The sequence below is a fragment of the Mustelus asterias genome, chromosome 19, assembly GCF_964213995.1.
Source record: "Mustelus asterias chromosome 19, sMusAst1.hap1.1, whole genome shotgun sequence".
Lineage (NCBI taxonomy): Eukaryota > Metazoa > Chordata > Chondrichthyes > Carcharhiniformes > Triakidae > Mustelus > Mustelus asterias.
Window position 1 is genome coordinate 2,990,302 of NC_135819.1, and position 22,233 is coordinate 3,012,534.

Below are 22,233 nucleotides of genomic sequence, written 5' to 3' on the forward strand. Positions count from 1 at the left end.
AACGCGCTCAAACCAGCACGTCTTTTGGACTATGGGAGGAAACTGGAGCACCCGGAGGAAACCCACGCAGACACGGGGAGAACGTGCAAACTCCACACAGACAGTGACCTGAAGCTGGAATCGAACCCGGGTCCCTGACGCTGTGAGGCAGCAGTGCTAACCACTGTGCCACCGTGCCGCCGTTATTTGAGACATGCATCCAATGACCCCTGTGAGGATCACCCTCCTGTCAGGGCATCTATTTATAATTCTGAATTACGACCTAAATTCCTGGTGTGTTCACTCTCTGAGTAAATGTTTTATCCAGATATTTGCCTGACTGACCATACGTCGGAGGAGCAGAAGTAGGCCATTCAGCCCATCGAGTCTGCTCACGACATTCAATGACTGACCTGATGTGCTAATTCTCAATGGGGAGCCGATGGCCTAGTGGTATTATCACTGGGCTATTAATCCAGAAACTCAGCTAATGTTCCGGGGACCTGGGTTCGAATCCCGTCACGGCAGGTGGTGGAATTTGAATTCAATAAAAAATATCTGGAATTAAGAATCTACTGTTGACCATGAAGCCATTATTGGAAAACCCCATCTGGTTCACTAATGTCCTTGAGGGAGGGAAATCTGCCATCCTTACCCGGTCTGGCCTACATGCGACTCCAGAGCCACAGCAATGTGGTTGACCCTCAACTGCCCTTGGGCAACTAGGGATGGGCAATCCCAGTGACAGCCAGCGATGCCCATGTCCCACGAATGAATAAAAAACATTTGATGGGCCTGAATTTTTCATTCTTTAATACGGTTAATATTTGGTAACAAATATATATTTGTTTGGAGAATTGTTTGTATTTTTACATCATGATGCTACCTCGGCTTGAGCCACCCATTATTGTTTGCAAACTCTGGCTGGCCCTCACTTTTCTAAAGGTCGTCTGAAACAGAGCGTGCCGTTTTTAGATGGAAAACTTGTACCTCCGAGATGGATGGGGGGGGTGGGAGACAGTCAGATTCACTGAAGGTGTACAACAGGATTGGGGTAGAGGGGAGGGAGTAGGACAAGCTAAATTGATCTTTTGTAGAGAGCCAGCAGCAAGCCCGAGGGGCCGAATGGCGCCGTTTTGTGCTGTCGCCATTTTGCATCCTCCCCCTCTATCTCGTTGCCGAGGGTAGCTTTGTAACGGCAGTGTGCACTTCACAACTTGCAGGAATTCCACCCATTGTGTTAGCTTAACGACACAGGGATGCCCTGTGACAGAGGGGCCGAAGGGCCTCTTTCTGTGCTGTATGACTCTGGAGCTTGTTCCCTCTCCCATACTGTACCTTTCAGGGCAGCGTGCAGTGTTTGGAGGCAGCTCGAAGCAATCACCTTTTAAATTGCTATTTATTTTCAGTTCAGGTTTGGATTTACAATATCTTATTATCTCAGTCTTTCCTATTTTCCCCAATATTGTGTGTATGCGAGAGAGAGAGAGAAAGAGTGTGTGTGTGTTTGTGTATGTGTGAGGGAATGTGAGTGTGTGTGTGAGTGTGCGTGAGAGTGTGTGTGTGAGAGAGTGAGTGCATATAAGAGTTTGTGTGTGAGTGCGTGAGAGTGTGTGTGTGAGAGAGAGTATGTGAGAGTCTGTGTGACTGAGTGAGTCAGTGTGTGTGTGAGTGTGTGTGTGAGTGTGTGTGTGAGAGTGTGTGTGTGAGAGTGTGTGTGAATGCATATGAGAGAGTGTGTGTGTGTGTGTGAGTCTGTGTGACTGAGTGAGTCAGTAAGTGTGTGTGAGTCTGAGTGTCTGCGTGTGAGAGACAGAGTGTGAATGTGTGTGCGAGAGAATGAGTGTGTGTGTGCGTGAGAGAGAATGTGTATGTGAGAGAGAAAGTGTGTATGAATGAGTGTGTGAGAGAGAGTGTGTGTGAGAGAGTGTGTGAATGAGCGTGTGAGAGAGTGTGTATGAATGTATGTGTATGAATAAGTGTGTGTGTGAGAGAATGTGTGAATGAGTGTGTGTCTCTCCCTGTACACATCACCCGCTCCCCTCCCCTCCCCTCCCCATATGTTGGCGATAGGAGTCTATCTCCCTCCCTCTCTCTTTCTCTGTGTCTGTCTCGTTTTTCCTCCAGCTCTCTTGGCTTTCTGCCTAGGTTCCCTTTCTCACTGCGAGGAGAGAGAGAGAAAAAAAGGGAGAGAGAGAAAAAAAAGCCCAGCTTAAAACGTGACTAGGCAGTTAAGTGGCTGTTATGCAACGGGCGACCTACTAACACACATCCCCACAGTTCCTGGCAATGAGGGAAGCTAAAAGGTAGAGACAGAGCAAAGGACAGGAGCCAGAAAAGACACAAGGTACTTCAAGATCCACACAGGGGTAGGCAGCCAGGAAAACAAACACCTCTATATATTTATATATCTATAAGGAATGTATATGTATTATATTTAGAAAATGAACCAGGAACAGTTCACAAATTGGGTGCTTTGTGTTAATTCTTAGCAGAAGGTACAGTGTGGAATTTCAGCGTTGTATGCATGTTGTAATGTGATGAATCTCTCTTGTGTCTCTCTCTCGTTTTATTCTGACGAGCCTCATTCACCATCCTTGGCAATGATTCTCCCTGTTTTCTGTCTGAAGTGGATCAGTATGGTGTGGATTTCTGATACATGTTGATCTAATTAAGTGACCGGGGGGGGGGGGGGGGGGGAAGTATCCTTTATTGTAGCTAACGTGTGTGTGTGAGAGAGAGAGAGAGACTTGTTTTATATATTTGTTTACTAACATACAGAAACCCGACAAACAAAAACGGGGGTGTGGGGATGTGATACGTTCTTTGTGTTTTTGAAACTGTAACAATCATTGATCCATCCATTCAAAATGATTTGGAACAGCCGAAGCTTGATTCATTGGCACTTTTCTTAGCATGCATGATCTTTATTGTGAGGAATGAACCTCGCAAATTGGTTGTAATATCAGTGAGAGAGAGGGAGAAAGAGACAGGCTGGTGAGTGAGTTTATTTTTGGAGCACTGCATGACAGGAAGACTGGACTTGTATTTTAGCTTGTTCTATTATTAAACTTTACTCACATTATGTAGATAAAAACGTGGGTTGCGTGGGAGTGTGCATCTGAAAATTGACAATTCTCAGTTAACTCTCCCTCTGCCAGGGGTATTTGACTCCTTAGTTCGTAGGCACTGTGTTTGAGGACAAGGAAGAAGCCCTTCTCTCTGGGGTATACTAGAATGGGGCGGGGATGTTTCCCTTTCTTTCGCCTGTAATCATTTTTCTGGCAATTGGGGATGAGAGGTCGGCTCCCTTTAACACTGAGACTCTGTACACCCATGACAATCAGGATTAGTTACCCATTTACAGAATGTGAAGGAAGATGTGGCCGAGTAGAACAAAAAGAACTTTCAATAGAAACCGAACTGGAAACATTGTAAGGGAATAATAATTCCACCCCGCAAAAAAAAAATGTAAAAATTATGAATAGGATTTTTTTTTTGGAGTTACTGATATTTGAACAGTTCCTGAGATTATTTTGTTTCTGGTTTTTAACCAGGGGTTTTACACACACACAAAAAGTTAATGATTATACACCGGGTGGAACAGTGGTCAGCGCTGCTGCCTCACAGCGCCAGGAACCCAGGTTCGATTCCTAGCTTGGGTCGCTGTCTGTGTGGAGTCTGCACGTTCTCCCCGTGTCTGCGTGGGTTTTCCTCTGGGTGCTCCGGTTTCCTCCCACAGTCCGAAAATGTGCGGATTAGGTGCATTGGCCGTGCTAAATTATCCCTGTGGCGACTAGGGGATTTTCACAGTAACTTCATTGCAGTGTGAATGTAAGCCTACTTATGACTAATAAATAAACTTTAACTTTACTTTAAATTGACCCTAGTGTCAGGGGGACCAGCAGGGTAAATACGTGGGGTTTATGGGGATAGAGCCAGGGTGGGATTGTGGTCGGTGCAGACTCGATGGGCCGAATGGCCTCCTTCTGCATTGTAGGGATTCTATGATTCGATGAGAAGATGTAACCAGGGAAGATAGTAATTGAATTTTTTTGTTGCAAAGTTATACTTTCTTTGTTAAACATCTGAGATGTTTATCTCAAAGTGGACATCACACAAAGTGCATTATTTTTTTTTGCAAAAATATACATTATTTGTTAAATATCTGCCACAGTTATTAGTGCCAGAGACACAGGTTCGATTCCTTGGGTCACTGTCTGTGCGGATTCTGCACGTTCTCCCTGTGTCTGCATGGGTTTCCTCCGGGTGCTCTGGTTTCCTCCCACAATCCAAAGAAGGTGGACTGGCCATGCTAAATTTGCTCAGTGTACCCGAACAGGCGCCAGAGTGTGGCGACTAGGGGATTTTTACAGTAACTTCATTGCAAGCTTAATGTACGCCTTACTTGTGACGAATAAACTTTATGCTAAATTGCCCCTTAGTGTGCAAAGGTGTGCAGGTTAGGTGGATTGGTCATGGTAAACTGCCCCTTAGCGTCAGGGTGATTAGCAGGGCAAATACGTGGGGTTAAGGGGCCTGGCTGCAGACTCGATGGGCCGAATGGCCTCCTGCTGCACTGTAGGGATTTTTTGATCCTATAATCTCATTGGATGGTGGAGCAGACTCGATGGGCCGAATGGTCTTCTTCTGTTCCTCCATCTTATGACTGTCTTATCAGGAGAAAATTGCCCCAGCCTCTTCAATCTTGCCTGACAGATTTAGAAATCTGAGGTGAGTTTTAGATACGAAACGTGACCCGATTTTCTTTTTAAGTGTTCGATTGCTGACAGGACGCTTTGTCCAATTTCACTCAGCCCTGTTCATGCAACACACCTGAGGGACCGCAGCGGGTTCAAGAAGGCAGCTCACCACCACCTTCTCAAAGGGCAACTGGGGATGGGCACTAAGTGCTGAGCCTAGCCAGTGATCCCCACATGCCAAGAATGAAGAAACACGTCTTGGCAGAGGGCTTAGCCAGAACCTTGTTGTGCTTTGCAACAGTGTTATGGGTTCTATAATATCCATCTGAGTAGACAGACCAGGCCTTTGTCAATGAACTTATCTGAAAGACAACATTTCCAATGGTTCCGCGCTGGAACATTAGCCTGGATGCTGTGGTCAAGTCTCAGGAGTGGGGCTTGCAAGCATGACTAAACTGGAGGGCACAGAGTGACACCAACTCACAGCCAAGATGTCACTCACTCATGTTTGCTATCCTGTATGTCTCAATGATAACTACTTCCCCCCCACATCAACAGTGCTGACTTAGCAAAGAATCCCTACAGTGTGGAAGGAGGACATTCGGCCCATCGTGTCTGCACCAGTCCACTTTTTTTTTATCTTACCCAGGCCCTATGCCCACAGATTCACCCTGCTAATATTCGTAACTTACACATCTTTGGACACTAAGGGGCAATTTAGCATAGCCAATCCACCTAACCTGCACATCTTTGGACTGTGGGAGGAAACCGGAGCACCCGGAGGAAACCCACGCAGACACAAGGAGAACATGCAACCTCCGCACAGACTGGAATCGCACCCGGGTCCCTGGCGCTGTGAGGCAGCAGTGTTAAGCGTTGTGCCACCCTCCTCCTCCCCAATGCTGCTGTGACTTGTGTTGGGATACTGTTCAATAGTTCTCCTCTGGTGACTTGGCCGAACGTGCCAACCGGGAGGCTATTCAACCTTGAAGGGCAGCCTGGTTGACCTCGAACATTCTGCAGTTGACCACAGGATGCCCAGAACGGCATTGTGTGACATGATTGGGCAGGACCAGTGAGACACACTTGCCAGTGGATTGTTGACTATGGGATCTTGCTGTATAAGTATGGCTGTGCTTGCCCACCATTGCAGGAGTGACATGTCTTCAAAATTGGCCTGGGAAACGAGGGGCGCTATATGAATGCAGGGATGTTCTCACTGTGAAACTGAGCAAGTTTTAACCCTCCCTCATTTGGAGTGGGACTCGTTCATTCCCGTTCCAGAATGTAATCTATCTTCAACCCCTTCACAATCTCAAAATAAACCCATCACCATGTGTTCCCTGGCTTCCCTAACCTTCAGACGCTCTGCACATTCTCGCTCGATGTTGCAGGGATGAGTGAAATTGCACACACTGTCCCGTCAGCAACCGAACGTTTCAAAAAGAAATCGGATCGTGTTTCGTATCTAAAACTCTTGTCAGATTTCTAAATCTGTCAGGCAAGATTGAAGAGGCTGGGGCAATTTTCTACTGATAAGACCGTCATAAGATGTAGGAACAGAAGAAGACCATTCGGCCCATCGAGTTTGCTCCACCATGCAATGAGATTATAGGATCAAAGAATCCCTACAGTACAGAAGGAGGCCATTCGTCCCATCGAGTCTGCACCAACCACAATCCCACCCAGGGCCCTATTCCCGTAACCCCACGTATTTACCCTGCTAATCCCCCTGACACTAAAGGTCAGTTTGCCACGGCCAATTCATCCAACCTATACATCTTTTGACACTAAGGGGCAATTTAGCATGGCCAATCCACCCAATCTACACATCTTTGGGCACTAAGGGGCAATTTAGCATGGCCAATCCATCCAACCTACACATCTTTGGGCACTAAGGGGCAATTTAGCATGGCCAATCCACCCAACCTACACATCTTTGGGCACTAAGGGGCAATTTAGCATGGCCAATCCACCCAACCTACACATCTTTGGGCACTAAGGGGCAATTTAGCATGGCCAATTCACCTAACCTACACATCTTTGGGCACTGAGGGACAATTTAGCATGGCCAATCCACCTAACCTGCACATCTTTGGATACTAAGGGACAATTTAGCATGGCCAATGTACCAGTGAGGCAGCAGTGCTAACCATTGTGCCACCCTAAATTACTGATCTGAAATGATTATTTATTTATTAGTGCCACGTCGGCTTACATTAACACTGCAATGAAGTTATTGCGGAAAATCCCCTAGTCGCCACACTCCGGCGCCTGTTCGGGTACACTGAGGGAGAATTTAGCATGGCCAATGCGCCTAACCAGCATGTTTTTCGGACTGTGGGAGGAAATCGGAGCACCCGGAGGAAACCCACGCAGACACGGGGAGAACGTGCAGACTCCGCACAGACAGTGACCCAAGCCGGGAATCGAACCCGGGTCCCTGGCGCTGTGAGGCAGCAGCGCTAACCACTGTGCACCGTGCCAGGGAAATGGAACGTTGGCCTTTATTTCAAAGGGAATGGAATATAAAAATAGACAAGTCTTGCTAAAATTGTACAAAGCACAAGTTCGGCCAGACCTGGAATACTGTGAACAGGTTTAGTCCCCTTATCTAAGGAAAGATATATTGGCATTGGAGGCAGTCCAGAGAAGGTTCACTGGGTTGATCCTGGTTAGGGAGGGATTTTGTTATGAGGGGAGAGGATATTTATAGTACTGGAACAGTTTGTCAAATCTTGTGAGTTCGAATCAGGAACCAGAAAATGAGCACTGGAATCTGCCATGTCTGTATGTTGCTGTCCTGGGTGGATGGGCTGAATGGTCTTTTTCCATATGTTTTATCCAATGTAAATCCCAACTGGAGGGTCCAGACTACTTCGGTAGCCTTGGAACTGTGACCTTTGTTCACAAGCCTGTGTTTAAAGCCTATTTTTAAGCCCACAATTGGGAAATGATTTAAACAATGCTGTTAGTTATAAAATAGTGTGTAAAAATAGCTCTGCAGCCAGGCACTGGAGATTGTGACATTTCACTTGGCCTTTTTCTAGATTATAGCCTAATTCCACCTGCTGAAAAGACAAAGGAAGAGTGTTCTGTGAAGGAGGTGCCCCTCCCTGTTAAGATACACAAACTCGGCGTGGAACAGCTGAAGGTTATGTAATAGCGTCGACTCTGCTGTTCTTTCAGACAGGAACTCTGGCTTCCTGATTGTTGCGTTTCAGCGCTGGGGAACTGGCTGTGAAAAGCTGCTGCTGTGATGTGAGTGGCTTTAACTCAGTGTACAGGGTCCAGTGTACAGGGTCCAGTGTATAGTATCTGCCACAGTAAATCTAGAACCTGGATTCTGGATGGAAGACAGAATGTTTCATCAACAGAATAATCTGTCCCCCTTTATTCAACTCCCCAACCCACACACTGACACTCACTCACACTCACACACTCACTCATACACTCACTCATACACTCGTGCATACACACTCACACACACTCTCCCACTCTCCCATACTGACACACACACCCATTTACAAATACCAGTTCCTCCACTGCACATATCTACACCCACACCAACCCCCCAACACACACACATACACTCTCAAACTCACACACACACACACAACCCCCCCCAACACACACACACACACACACACACACACACATACCCACACCATCCCCCATCACACACACTCTCACACACTCACACACACACCCACTCTCACACACCCACACCACCCCCCAACACACACACACACACACACACACACTCACATACCCACACCATCCCCATCACACACACTCACACACACACTCTCATACACACACTCTCACACACACACACCCACTCTCACACACCCACACCACCCCCCAACACACACACACACACACTCACATACCCACACCATCCCCATCACACACACTCACACACACACTCTCACACACTCTCACACACTCACACACACACACACACACCCACTCTCACACACCCACACCACCCCCAACACACACACACTCACACTCTCTCACACACACACACAAGTCCACACCCTGTCACACTGACAGATACCAGCTCCTCCATCACTTACACACACCTTGACCCACTCATGGGTCCCATCACCACTGACTCTCCCACACACACAGCCTGTCCCCCTATCGGGCAGCAACCCCTCCATCATACGCACACTTCCTCTTCCACCAGATATCACCACCTCTGTCTCTGTCTCTCAGACACAGCCCATACTCTAGTGATACCCGCTGCTCCATCCCGCTCACACACACTCCCTCTCTCACACACACTCCCTCTCACACACACACTCCCTCTCTCACACACACTCCCTCTCTCACACACACACTCCCTCTCTCACACACACTCCCTCTCTCACACACACACTCCCTCTCTCACACACACATTCCCTCTCTCACACACACTCCCTCTCTCACACACACACTCCCTCTCTCACACACACTCCCTCTCTCACACACACTCCCTCTCTCACACACACTCCCTCTCTCACACGCACACGCCCTCTCTCACACGCACACTCCCTCTCTCACACGCACACTCCCTCTCTCACACACACTCCCTCTCACACACACACTCCCTCTCTCACACGCACACTCCCTCTCTCACACGCACACTCCCTCTCTCACACGCACACTCCCTCTCTCACACGCACACTCCCTCTCTCACACGCACACTCCCTCTCTCACACGCACACTCCCTCTCTCAAACGCACACTCCCTCTCTCACACGCACACTCCCTCTCTCACACGCACACTCCCTCTCTCACACGCACACTCCCTCTCTCACACGCACACTCCCTCTCTCACACGCACACTCCCTCTCTCACACGCACACTCCCTCTCTCACACGCACACTCCCTCTCTCACACGCACACTCCCTCTCTCACACGCACACTCCCTCTCTCACACGCACACTCCCTCTCTCACACGCACACTCCCTCTCTCACACGCACACTCCCTCTCTCACACGCACACTCCCTCTCTCACACGCACACTCCCTCTCTCACACGCACACTCCCTCTCTCACACGCACACTCCCTCTCTCACACGCACACTCCCTCTCTCACACGCACACTCCCTCTCTCACACGTACACTCCCTCTCTCACACGCACACTCCCTCTCTCTCACACACACTCCCTCTCTCACACGCACACACCCTCTCTCTCAAACAAACTCCCTCTCTCAAACAAACTCCCTCTCTCAAACAAACTCCCTCTCTCAAACACACTCCCTCTCTCAAACGCACACCTTCTCTCACGCGCACGCTCCCTCTCTCACGCGCACGCTCCCTCTCTCACGCTCCCTCTCTCACGCGCACGCTCCCTCTCTCACGCGCACGCTCCCTCTCTCACGCGCACGCTCCCTCTCTCACGCGCACGCTCCCTCTCTCACGCGCACGCTCCCTCTCTCACGCGCACGCTCCCTCTCTCACGCGCACGCTCCCTCTCTCACGCGCACGCTCCCTCTCTCACGCGCACGCTCCCTCTCTCACGCGCACGCTCCCTCTCTCACGCGCACGCTCCCTCTCTCACGCGCACGCTCCCTCTCTCACGCGCACGCTCCCTCTCACGCGCACGCTCCCTCTCTCACGCGCACGCTCCCTCTCTCACGCGCACGCTCCCTCTCTCACGCGCACGCTCCCTCTCTCACGCGCACGCTCCCTCTCTCACGCGCACGCTCCCTCTCTCACGCGCACGCTCCCTCTCTCACGCGCACGCTCCCTCTCTCACGCGCACGCTCCCTCTCTCACGCGCACGCTCCCTCTCTCACGCGCACGCTCCCTCTCTCACGCGCACGCTCCCTCTCTCACGCGCACGCTCCCCCTCTCACGCGCACGCTCCCTCTCTCACGCGCACGCTCCCTCTCTCACGCGCACGCTCCCTCTCTCACGCGCACGCTCCCTCTCTCACGCGCACGCTCCCTCTCTCACGCGCACGCTCCCTCTCTCACGCGCACGCTCCCTCTCTCACGCGCACGCTCCCTCTCCCTCTCTCACGCTCCCTCTCTCACGCTCCCTCTCTCACGCTCCCTCTCTCACGCTCCCTCTCTCACGCTCCCTCTCTCACGCTCCCTCTCTCACGCTCCCTCTCTCACGCTCCCTCTCTCACGCTCCCTCTCTCACGCTCCCTCTCTCACGCTCCCTCTCTCACGCTCCCTCTCTCACGCTCCCTCTCTCACGCTCCCTCTCTCACGCTCCCTCTCTCACGCTCACGCTCCCTCTCTCGCTCACGCTCACGCTCCCTCTCTCACGCTCGCGCTCACGCTCACGCTCCCTCTCTCACGCTCGCGCTCACGCTCACGCTCCCTCTCTCACGCTCGCGCTCACGCTCACGCTCCCTCTCTCACGCTCGCGCTCACGCTCACGCTCCCTCTCTCACGCTCGCGCTCACGCTCACGCTCCCTCTCTCACGCTCGCGCTCACGCTCACGCTCCCTCTCTCACGCTCGCGCTCACGCTCACGCTCCCTCTCTCACGCTCGCGCTCACGCTCACGCTCCCTCTCTCACGCTCGCGCTCACGCTCCCTCTCTCACGCCCGCGCTCACGCTCCCTCTCTCACGCTCGCGCTCACGCTCACGCTCCCTCTCTCACTCACGCTCCCTCTCTCACGCTCGCGCTCACGCTCCCTCTCTCGCGCTCGCGCTCACGCTCCCTCTCTCGCGCTCGCGCTCACGCTCCCTCTCTCGCGCTCGCGCTCACGCTCCCTCTCTCGCGCTCGCGCTCACGCTCCCTCTCTCGCGCTCACGCTCCCTCTCTCACGCTCGCGCTCACGCTCCCTCTCTCACGCTCGCGCTCACGCTCCCTCTCTCACGCTCGCGCTCACGCTCCCTCTCTCACGCTCGCGCTCACGCTCCCTCTCTCACGCTCGCGCTCACGCTCCCTCGCTCACGCGCATGCTCCCTCTCTCAAGCTCACACACACACACTCCCTCTCATGGTGATGGAGCGACGGGTATCACTAGAGTACGGGCTGTGTGCGCGAGTGTCCTGCTCCCAGACATCACCCACACTCACAGCCTGTGTCTCTCTCTGTATCTAATGCACAGGTGCAGCATTTCCCAAACTTTCGCATCGTGATTAACAGACACAAATTCGCTGCAGAGTCTCGGGACTGATATGTAACCTTGTACAGCTGGTAGCTGTTTACCGACAGTGTCTGTCTGTGAGGGAGTGTGTGTGTGTCTGTCTGTGAGGGAGTGTGTGTGTCTGTGAGGGAGTGTGTGTGTGTCTGTCTGTGAGGGAGTGTGTGTGTCTGTGAGGGAGTAAGTGTGTGTCTGTCTGTGAGGGAGTGTGTGTGTCTGTGAGGGAGTATGTGTGTGTCTGTGAGGGAGTATGTGTGTGTCTGTGAGGGAGTGTGTGTGTCTGTGAGGGAGTGTGTGTGTGTCTGTGAGGGAGTGTGTGTGTCTGTGAGGGAGTGTGTGTGTCTGTGAGGGAGTATGTGTGTGTCTGTCTGTGAGGGAGTGTGTGTGTGTCTGTGAGGGAGTGCGTGTGTCTGTGAGGGAGTGCGTGTGTCTGTGAGGGAGTGCGTGTGTCTGTGAGGGAGTATGTGTGTGTCTGTCTGTGAGGGAGTGTGTGTGTCTGTGAGGGAGTGTGTGTGTGTCTGTGAGGGAGTGTCTGTGAGGGAGTGTCTGTGAGGGAGTGTCTGTGAGGGAGTGTGTGTGTGTCTGTGAGGGAGTGTGTGTGTGTCTGTGAGGGAGTGTGTGTGTCTGTGAGGGAGTGTGTGTGTGTCTGTGAGGGAGTGTGTGTGAGGGAGTGTGTGTGAGGGAGTGTGTGTGAGGGTGTGTGTGTGAGGGTGTGTGTGTGAGGGTGTGTGTGTGAGGGTGTGTGTGTGAGGGTGTGTGTGTGAGGGTGTGTGTGTGAGGGTGTGTGTGTGAGGGTGTGTGTGTGTGAGGGTGTGTGTGTGAGGGTGTGTGTGTGTGGGAGAGTGTGTGTGTGTGGGAGAGTGTGTGTGTGTGAGGGAGAGTGTGTGTGTGTGAGGGAGAATGTGTGTGTGTGTGAGGGAGAGTGTGTGTGTGTGTGTGAGGGAGAGTGTGTGTGTGTGTGTGAGGGAGAGTGTATGTGTGAGGGAGAGTGTGTGTGTGTGTGTGAGGGAGAGTGTGTGTGTGTGTGTGAGGGAGAGTGTGTGTGTGTGTGTGAGGGAGAGTGTGTGTGTGTGTGTGAGGGGGAGTGTGTGTGTGTGTGTGAGGGAGAGTGTGTGTGTGTGTGAGGGAGAGTGTGTGTGTGTGTGAGGGAGAGTGTGTGTGTGAGGGAGAGTGTGTGTGTGTGTGAGGGAGAGTGTGTGTGTGTGTGAGAGAGAGTGTGTGTGTGTGTGAGGGAGAGTGTGTGTGTGTGTGTGAGGGAGAGTGTGTGTGTGTGTGTGAGGGAGAGTGTGTGTGTGTGTGTGAGGGAGAGTGTGTGTGTGTGAGGGAGAGTGTGTGTGTGTGAGGGAGAGTGTGTGTGTGAGGGAGAGTGTGTGTGTGTGTGTGAGGGAGAGTGTGTGTGTGTGAGGGAGAGTGTGTGTGTGTGTGTGAGGGAGAGTGTGTGTGTGTGTGAGGGAGAGTGTGTGTGTGTGTGAGGGAGAGTGTGTGTGAGGGGGAGTGTGTGTGTGTGAGGGAGAGTGTGTGTGTGTGAGGGAGAGTGGGAGAGTGTGTGTGTGTGTGTGTGAGGGAGAGTGTGTGTGTGTGTGTGTGAGGGAGAGTGTGTGTGTGTGAGTAGTGATAGTTTAGCAGTGATGTAACTCTCTCGCACAGACTCTGACTGATCCCTGGTGTTGATATTGGTGGGAAGCAGTGCAACTTGAATTTCTGTGATAAGATTTTAGGGACTGTTTCCAAGTTGCAAGGCGATGAATCTTTCTCGCTGCAAAACCTCATTGTTCCTGCGGTTAACTGAGACTTCACATCTAATCTTTAGACCAAAGTCAAAGCCTCCAGCTCATTAAAAATGTAACATTGCTGTTTGAATTCTCTAATATAAAATGCAAACAAAAGTACAAGCATTGTTACACTGACCCACAAGGATATACAGATACACAGGTCCAGTTACAGCCGGGTACAAGCGTGCCAACACAGCCGCTACAGGAATATATCGATTTTTCCTTTATTTTTCCATGAGGTTGTGTAGCCAACATTTGTTAACTTTAAACTGAGTGTCTCGCTCGGCCATTTCAGAGGGCAGTTAAGATTCAACCACATTGCTGTGGCTCTGGAGTCACATGTAGGCCAGACCGGGTAAGGACGGCCGATTTCCTTCCCCAAAGGACATTAGCGAACCAGATGGGTTTTTCCAACAATCGACACTGGTTTCCTCTTTAAACATAGAATCATAGAATCCTTACAGTGCAGAAGGAGGCCATTCAGCCCATCAAGTCTGCACTGACAACAATCCCACCCAGGCCCTATCCCCATAACCCCACGTATTTGCCCTGTTAATCCCCCCTGACGAGGAACAATATAGCACGGCCAATCCACCTAACCCGCACATCTTTGGAGTGTGGGAGGAAACCAGAGCACCCGGAGGAAACCCACGCAGACACGGGGAGAATGTGCGGAGTCTGCACGGAGAGTGACCCGAGGCTGGAATCGAACCCGGGTCCCTGGCGCGGTGAGGCAGCAACTGTGCCACCATGCTGCCAATAACCAATGATATTTATCATGTTCACCATCACTGAGAGACGCTTCCTATTCCTGATTTTATTAATTAAATTTAAATACTGCCAGTTGTCGTGCTGGGATTTGAAACTGTGCCCCCCCCCCCCAGAGCATTAGCCTGGGGCCTCTAGGTTACGACTTGCCCTATGACACTGCCTTGACCCTGCCATTGCCTACACGGTTGGAGTGCAGTTGGGTACAGGTAGGCTGGCAAGCAGTCAGGCTGGCACCTTCCCAGTACTGAATCCTTTGCATTTGCCAGTCTGTGCCTAGGCCCTCCTGCATGGCACAGTGGTAAGCCATTTATTGTGTAGCGCTGAGTTCCTGCACGGCTGCCTCACAGCACCAGGGACCCGGGTTCAATTCCCGGCACGGATCACTGTCCATGCGGAGTGTGCACACTCTCCCCGTATCTGTGTGGGTTTCCTCCGGTTTCCTTTTTTATTCACTCGTGGGACATGGGCGTCGCTGGCTGGGGGCCAGCATTTATTGCCCATCCCTAGTTGCCCGAAGGCAGTTGAGAGTCAACCACATTGGCTGTGGCTCTGGAGTCACATGTAGGCCAGACCAGGGTAAGGACGGCCGATTTCCTTCCCTAAAGGGACATTAGGGATCCAGATGGGTTTTTCCAACAATGGGTCATCAGTAGATTCTTAATTCCAGATATTTTTTATTGAATTCAAATTCCACCATCTGCCGTGGCGGGATTCGAACCCGGGTCCCCAGAACATTCGCTGAGTTTCTGGATTAATAGTCGAGCGATAATACCACTCGGCCATCGCTTCCCTTACTCCAAAGATGTGTAGGTCAGGGGGATTAGCCCGGGTTATGGGGATAGGGTGTGGGGAAGGGCCTGGGTTGGATGTTGTCTCGATGGGCTAAATGCACAGTAGGATTCTATGGCAGAGATTAGTGAGGGCAAGACATGTGCTTGGTGATGTTTGGTTGTGACTTTGACTGGCCAGGGATGCGTGCTTGATGATGGCACTGTGTCAGATAAATTCATGGCATGATGTCAAATATAAAGGTCTCTCTTTGAGGGAGACGGTGACCCCCTTCCCCCCTCTCCGGCTTCTCTGGTGTCTGCGTCTCCTCTCATGGGGACTGTTTCATTGACATAGCCTCTTGGCTGGGAGCCTTGGCAGCTTGTTTAACTTGTACAGTTCTGGCTGGAGTCTCTGAACAAGCATTCCGTTTCAGTGTGGTTTATTGTGTAGCTCTGAGTTCCTGCCCTCTCGTGTGCCAGTCTGAGGGACCTCAGCTGCTTTTTAAAAGAGAAACGTGGGGCAGCGTTAATCTTAGCGCAGGGACAGATGTTGAGTTTCTCATTTTATTTCCCCCCCCCACTGCCCCAACCAAGGCAAAGGGGATTTTTCCAGGAACACATGGCTCTGGGTTACCAGTCCCGTGCCTGTGAGATGGGAGTGTGAGTGTACTTGTTCACAGACACGGTCAAATCAGGACAGACACCTCCCCTCAGTCCTTTCCCACGATGACGACAGATTTCAGCAAGTCCTCACACGGGGAAAGCTCTCTGTCCACAGATGCTCCCCGACCCTGCTGCCTTTCTCCAACACTTCCATTATTTTGCTTTCGTTCCTTGTTCAGTCCACGCCAACGCCTCCTGCAACACGGTGGCACAGTGGTTAGCACTGCTGCCTCACAGCGCCAGGGACCCGGGTTCGATTCCAGCCTCGGGTCACTGTCTGTGTGGAGTTTGCACATTTATAGAATCCTACAATGCAGAAGGAGGCCATTTGGCCCATTGAGTCTGCACCGACCACAATCCCACCCAGACCCTAACGCCATAACCCCATGCATTTACCCTAGCTAGTCCCCCTGACACTAAGGGGCAATTTAGCACGGCCAATCCACCTAACCCGCGCATCTTTGGACACTAAGGGGCAATTTAGCATGGCCAATCCACCTAACCTGCACATCTTTCAGGCTGTGGGAGGAAACCAGAGCACCCGGGGGAAACCCATGCAGACACGGGGAGAATGTGCAAACTCCACACAGACATTCTCCCCGTATCTGCGTGGGTTTCTTCCGGGTGCTCCGGTTTCCTCCCACAGTCCAAAGATGTGCCGGTTAAGTCGATTGGCCATGCTAAATTCTCCCTTAGTGTCCAAGTTTAGTTATTTGTTCATTAGTGTCGCCAGTAGGCTTACATTAACACCGCAATGAAGTCACCCCTAGTCGCCACACGCCTGATTGGGTTTACTGAGGGAGAATTTAGCATGGTCAATGCACCGAACCAGCACATCTTTCAGACTGTAGGAGGAAACCCACGCAGACACGGGGAGAACGTGCAGACTCCGCACAGACAGTGACCTTAAGCCGGGAATCGAACCCGGGTCCCTGGCGCTGTGAGGCAGCAGTGCTAACCCACTGTGCCACCGTGCCGTGCAGGTTAGGTGGATTGGCCATGGTCAATGTGCAGGGTTAGAGCGGGGGAGAGGGCCTGGCTAAGATACTCTGCCAGAGAGTCGTAGCAGACTCGATGGACCGAATGGCCTCTTCTGCACTGTCGGGATTCTATTACTGCTGGCCAAATTGACCCTCCCCTGAAACCTGTTGGCCAAGCCAATTGGAGATCTCCATTGTCCTTCGAGGAGCCCATTAATGCAGCACTGGGATCGAATCCAGATTCAGCCAACGGAGGAAAAAAACTTATTGATATATTTTTTTAAATTCTATATTCTTTGAAAGGTTTGTGATGTCGCTAACTCTGCTCACTCCCTGCTGTGTCCAAACGCACAAGAGTTTAATTTTAGCCGGGAGCCTTGTTGCGTGCACGGTTAATGCCACTGACCTATTTCTCTGTTCTGTGCAGTGAAGACTCGGTTACATCAGGCAGCTTGGGCTTAGTATTGCTCTTGGCTTCTCTGTGTTTCAAAACCTAGGTTTCCTTTTGATTATGGAGCATGTGGCAATCTCAGCTCGCTGCCACTTGTTGCTGCGACCTCATTTACTGAATGTGTACTCCTCTGCTTGGCTAGCTCGCTATGCAGTTGCAAATTCACTCGCCCCTGACCTAGTTTAGTCTGTGCAGACATCACGTGTGAGTCTGTGGTGTGACCCTCTTTTCCCTGTTTCCCACGGCACCCAGGGCGGTTAGGAACGTACCTTTCGGATTGGAGGTGGACATGTTCGCTCGGTTAGAGATTGACCTGGCTGGGATGTGATCATATCATCCCGACAGTGCAGAAGGAGGCCCTTCAGCCCATTGAGTCTGTACTGACTACAATCCCACCTAGGCCCTATTCCCGTAACCCTGTGCACTTACCCTGCCAATCCCCCTGATGCTAGGGCCAATTTAGCATGGCCAATCAACCTAACCCGCACATCTTTGGACTGTGGGAGGAAACCGGAGCACCCGGGGGAAACCCACGCAGACACGGGGAGAATGTGCAAACTCCATACAGACGGTGACCCGAGGCCGGAATCGAACCCGGGACTCTGGCGCTCTGACGCAACAGTACTAACCACTGTGTCACCATGGTGTGAGCACTTCCTCACTATTACACCTTGAATATCACCATCATCATCCTGTCACTGACCTGAGACTTCAAGAGACTGGATCATTGAGTGCATTTAAAACAGAGGTAGATAGGTTCTTGATTGGCAAGGGGGTCAAAGGTTACGGGGGAAAGGCGGGAGAATGGGGTTGAGAAACTTATCAGCCATGATTGAATGGCGGAGCAGACTCGATGGGCCGAATGGCCTAATTCTGCTCCTATATCTTATGGTCCTTCTCCATCGACCTCTCGATAGTTTCCCTCATCTTTTCTCTTTCAGTGGTTTGATGGTGCAGTATATGAGTGAATATTAAAGTTGCAATGTTTTGTGTCCCTCCCAGGCCGCGTTTATCCCAGGACTTGGCGTCGTTTCAAAATGGCGGCAAGCATCAGTCCCAAGATTGATTCTTAGAAGCGCTGGAAGAAAACTCCGGATCTCCTTTTGCCAGCGATCTTGCTCGAGTCGCCTGGACCGCATCCCTCCCCTCCGACCCCTCACCCCCTTCCCCCCCCAACAGAATGGAATCCGGCTACTACTCCGAGATGGAGAACCTGGGCTCAGCACCTCTCTGCCTCTCGGAGGCTCTCAGCCCTTACCACGAGGGCGTGCCCCAACGCCACCGCACGGCAAAAGGCCGCCCTGGCAGTTCCGGCCGCAGGAAGCGCGAGTTCATCTCCGACGAGAAGAAAGACGCCAGCTACTGGGAGAAGAGGCGCAAGAACAACGAGGCGGCCAAGAGGTCGCGGGAGAAGAGGCGGATCAGCGACATGGTCTTGGAGAACCGGGTTCTGGCCCTCAACGAGGAAAACGTGCGACTCAAATCGGAACTGTTGGCTCTCAAGCTGCGTTTCGGGCTGATCACCGCAGCTGCGTACACCGAGAAGAGTCACCAGCTGGCCGGCGCCTCCGTCAACTCCTATTACAGCAGCTACGCCAACAGCCCCGGCCTACTCCTCAACTCGGACTCCTCAGAGGCCGAGCACTCCAGCCGAGGTAGCGGCTTCCTGCCCGCCAGCCGCTATTCGCCCCGGGGCTCGCTCTCCGACTACTCGGACGGGTCGTCGAGCGTGGGGGACAGCCCGGAGCCCGCTGCCGTTCCCGGGGACGTCAAGCGGGACGAGGACCCCGCGGTCGCCTGCGGGGGAGGGGAGGTCGCCTCGTTGCCCGGGAGCTGTGACGAGGTTGAACTCGTCAACTGCAAGCAGCCGGTGAGGTTTAACCTGGCGCCCAGGGATATTCTTCAGTACGGGGGGCAAGGCGGAGGGCTGGAGGCCCGGGGTCAGCCTGTGCAGCCGGAGGACTTTCAGACTTGCCCAGCGCCTCAACCCAGCCAGACAGCCCCCACGAGCCACGGGGTGGGTTACACACAGCTCCTGCGACACGCCATCCCAGCTAAATCGCTCCCTGCCACTGGGCTACGTGAACCACCTTCCTCCCTTGGCTTGCCTCCGCAATACCCTCGCGAGCTTTCGGGCACCGAGGCGCAGAGGGGACACGGTCACTCGCTGCCAAAGGAATCGGTTATTGAGGTTTTGAAGCGACCCCCCTTTGAGAACCCGGCCGCCATTGGATCGTTCTGCGTGTCCGGAGCTCCGCGTTCCCTGCCCTTTGCCAGCAAGGATGAAGAGTTGGAAGATCCCAGCTCCCAAAATCCCGACCGCCAGTTCCCTCCGCGCTCCAGCGGCTTTCCGGCCGAGAGGCGGGAGGCGTCGGAATGCCCCTTCGCCCCGCGGTCGGTCATCGAGGCCCCACGGGTGACAGAGCCTGCCGCAGTCACGCACGCCGCGGATAAGCTCGGAGCCCTCTCCGAAGGCTCAGACAGCGAGAGTCAGGAGAAAGCCGACAGTCCAGGCCAGGACGCGGCCCTACTCTCGGGAGGGCCCCAGGAGGTCAGGAGGGCCGCTCTTCCCCATAAACTGCGCCTGAAGGTCAGAGCGATGGCCGCCAGCGAGCAGCAAGGCAGCGGCCAGGACCATCCGCAGCAAGTTAGCGACCCGGGCCGGCAGAAACGCGACGGCCTCTTCCACCAACATCCCGCCCTCGGTGAGTGCGTCACAAAGAATTACCTCCCCGTCGCCGGCCAGGGGGACCACTGGGGGAAATCGGGCCTACTGGACATGAACGCGTTACCCTGCCTGTCAGGGGGGCTGAATGACTTTGAGCAGTACGTCCCCCTCGGGACCGATGTTCCTCGGAAACACCAAAGTGCGCCGGCTGCCTCGGGCCTACATGCGGTCAAAGTGGCGTGCCTGAAGGTCTTGGAGCGGAACACGGTGCAATCGGCCGAGAAACTATCTCTCCACGAGAGAAACCAATTAGTCAGTCCCACTGAAGGTTGAGAGGAAGGCGAGCAAACACTTTGTCATGGAGACATGGACAACAATCAGTCGAGTGATCGAGACGATTTAGTGGCAAAGTGAGGGGGGCAACCTCCTTGGATACCAGCACAAGGTCAAAGGCCGCAGGACAGCTGTAGCTCAACACTGGAAGCGACAGGCCGCATTCCGATCCCTCAGGGGGTGATCTGAGTTGATCAGATCACAAGGACACTTGAAGGGTTGACCTGAAATTTCAGGTAGCGAGGTCTCACCAGCCTATGGGCCATTGTGGACCCAGATTCTTCTGAAAGGGTGTAAAACCGGTCAATGTCTGTGTGACAAAAACCTCACGTCAACCATTTGCTGTTCTTGCGACCAGCTGCGCCACGCTAATTTGCTTCCCCCACCTTTCACTGCTGCTCGGAACTCGGCCCAGTTGGTTTGCGCTGTCTCTTGTTCATGAGTTGGAAAGTTCATACAATCAAAGAAACCCTACAGTGCAGAAGGAGGCCATTCAGCCCATCGGGTTTGCACCGACCACAATCCCACCCAGGCCCTACCCCTATATCCCTACATGTTTACCCACTAATCCCTCTAACCTACGCATCTCAGGACACTAAGGGGCAATTTTAACTTGACCAATCAACCTAACCCGCACATCTTTGGACTGTGGGAGGAAACCGGAGCACCCGGAGGAAACCCACGCAGACACGAGGAGAATGTGCAAACTCCACACAGACAGTGACCCAAGGCGGGAATCGAACCCAGATCCCTGGAGCTGTGAAGCAGCAGTGCTAACCACTGTGCTACCGTGTCGCCCTATCCCCATAACCCCACACATTTACCCTAGCTAGTCCCCCTGACATTAGGGTCAATTTAACACGGCCAATCCACCTAACCCGCATATCTTTGGACTGTGGGAGGAAACCGGAGCACCCGGAGGAAACCCACACAGACACTGGGAGAACGTGCAGACTCCGCACAGACAGTGACCCAAGCCGGGAATCGAACCCGGGTCCCTGGCACTGTGAGGCAGCAGTGCTAACCACTGTGCCACCGTGCAATTTTCTTTCTACACATGTCATTTTGGTGAGTAATTTAGGTGAGACGCACCTCCTCATGTGGCCACTGGAATATGGCTCCCTCTGCACCCGGCTTACTGCTTCACGCTCACTAGCATCGAACTCTCTACAGTGCGGGGAGGGAGGCCATTCAGCCCATCGAGTCTACCGGATTCGGTAGTCTGAAATGCATTAATGTTAATGGAGCCATTGGGGGGCATTTTCCTGTCCTGCCTGCCATGGGAATCATAGCGGGGGTGGGCGTGGGAGGGGGGGGGGGCACGGGGAGGGTGAGGCGTGGACCACGTAAAGCTCAGTTGATCTCGAGTGGGACTTTCCGGTTTTGGGGCGAACGTGGCCGGAAAATCCCGCCCATAGAATCTTACAGCACAGAAAGAGGCCCTTCAGCCCTTCGATCTTCCGACTATACCCCCAGAAGCTCAGCTGATACGGAACACAGGGTGCCAGCAATGTGGCATTTTAAAAGAAAATTCAAGGGCACCACTCGGCAGGATGAGCAGAACCCCATAGAGAGAGAGAGAGAGGGGGAAGAGTTAATATTCCAGGTTGACAGCCATTTGGCAGTTCCCACGCCCCGAAGCTGCAAACACAGGCTTTTTGGATGAAGCACACGCGATGGGCAGAATGGCCTCTTCCAACACCGTTAGAAACATAGAAACTAGAAGCAGGAGGAGGCCATTCGGCCCTTCGAGCCTGCTCTGCCATTCATCATGATCATGGCTGATCATCAAATTCAATATCCTGATCCTCCCCTTCCCCCCGCATATCCCTTGATCCCTTTAGCCCCAAGAGCGATATCTAATTTCTTCTTGAAATCACACAACTTCAACTACTTTCTGTGGGAGTGAATTCCACACATTCACCACCCTCTGGGTGAAGAAATTTCTCCTCACCTCAGTCCTAAAAGGTTTCCCCCTTATCCTCAAACTATGACCCCTAGTTCTGGACTCCCCCCACCATCGGGAACATTCTTTCTGAATC

General features: G+C 52.6%; 2 protein-coding genes across 3 annotated transcripts in view; both read left to right on the forward strand.

The window, feature by feature from the left end:
* Nucleotides 1-22,233, forward strand: part of cc2d1a (coiled-coil and C2 domain containing 1A) — a 493,461-nt gene that overhangs the window by 222,962 nt on the left and 248,266 nt on the right. The window lies entirely within an intron of this gene.
* Nucleotides 2,242-20,719, forward strand: LOC144507521 (uncharacterized). Of its 2 annotated transcripts, XM_078234647.1 has the most exons (3): nt 2,296-2,348; nt 7,733-7,943; nt 18,193-20,719. In XM_078234647.1, the coding sequence occupies exon 3, from the start codon at nt 18,371-18,373 to the stop codon at nt 20,189-20,191; it is 1,821 nt and encodes a 606-aa protein (XP_078090773.1). In that variant the 5' UTR covers nt 2,296-2,348; nt 7,733-7,943; nt 18,193-18,370; the 3' UTR covers nt 20,192-20,719. The 2 variants fall into 2 exon arrangements, with proteins under 2 accessions (XP_078090775.1, XP_078090773.1); XM_078234649.1 differs by lacking the exon at nt 7,733-7,943 and having other exon boundaries at nt 2,242-2,326.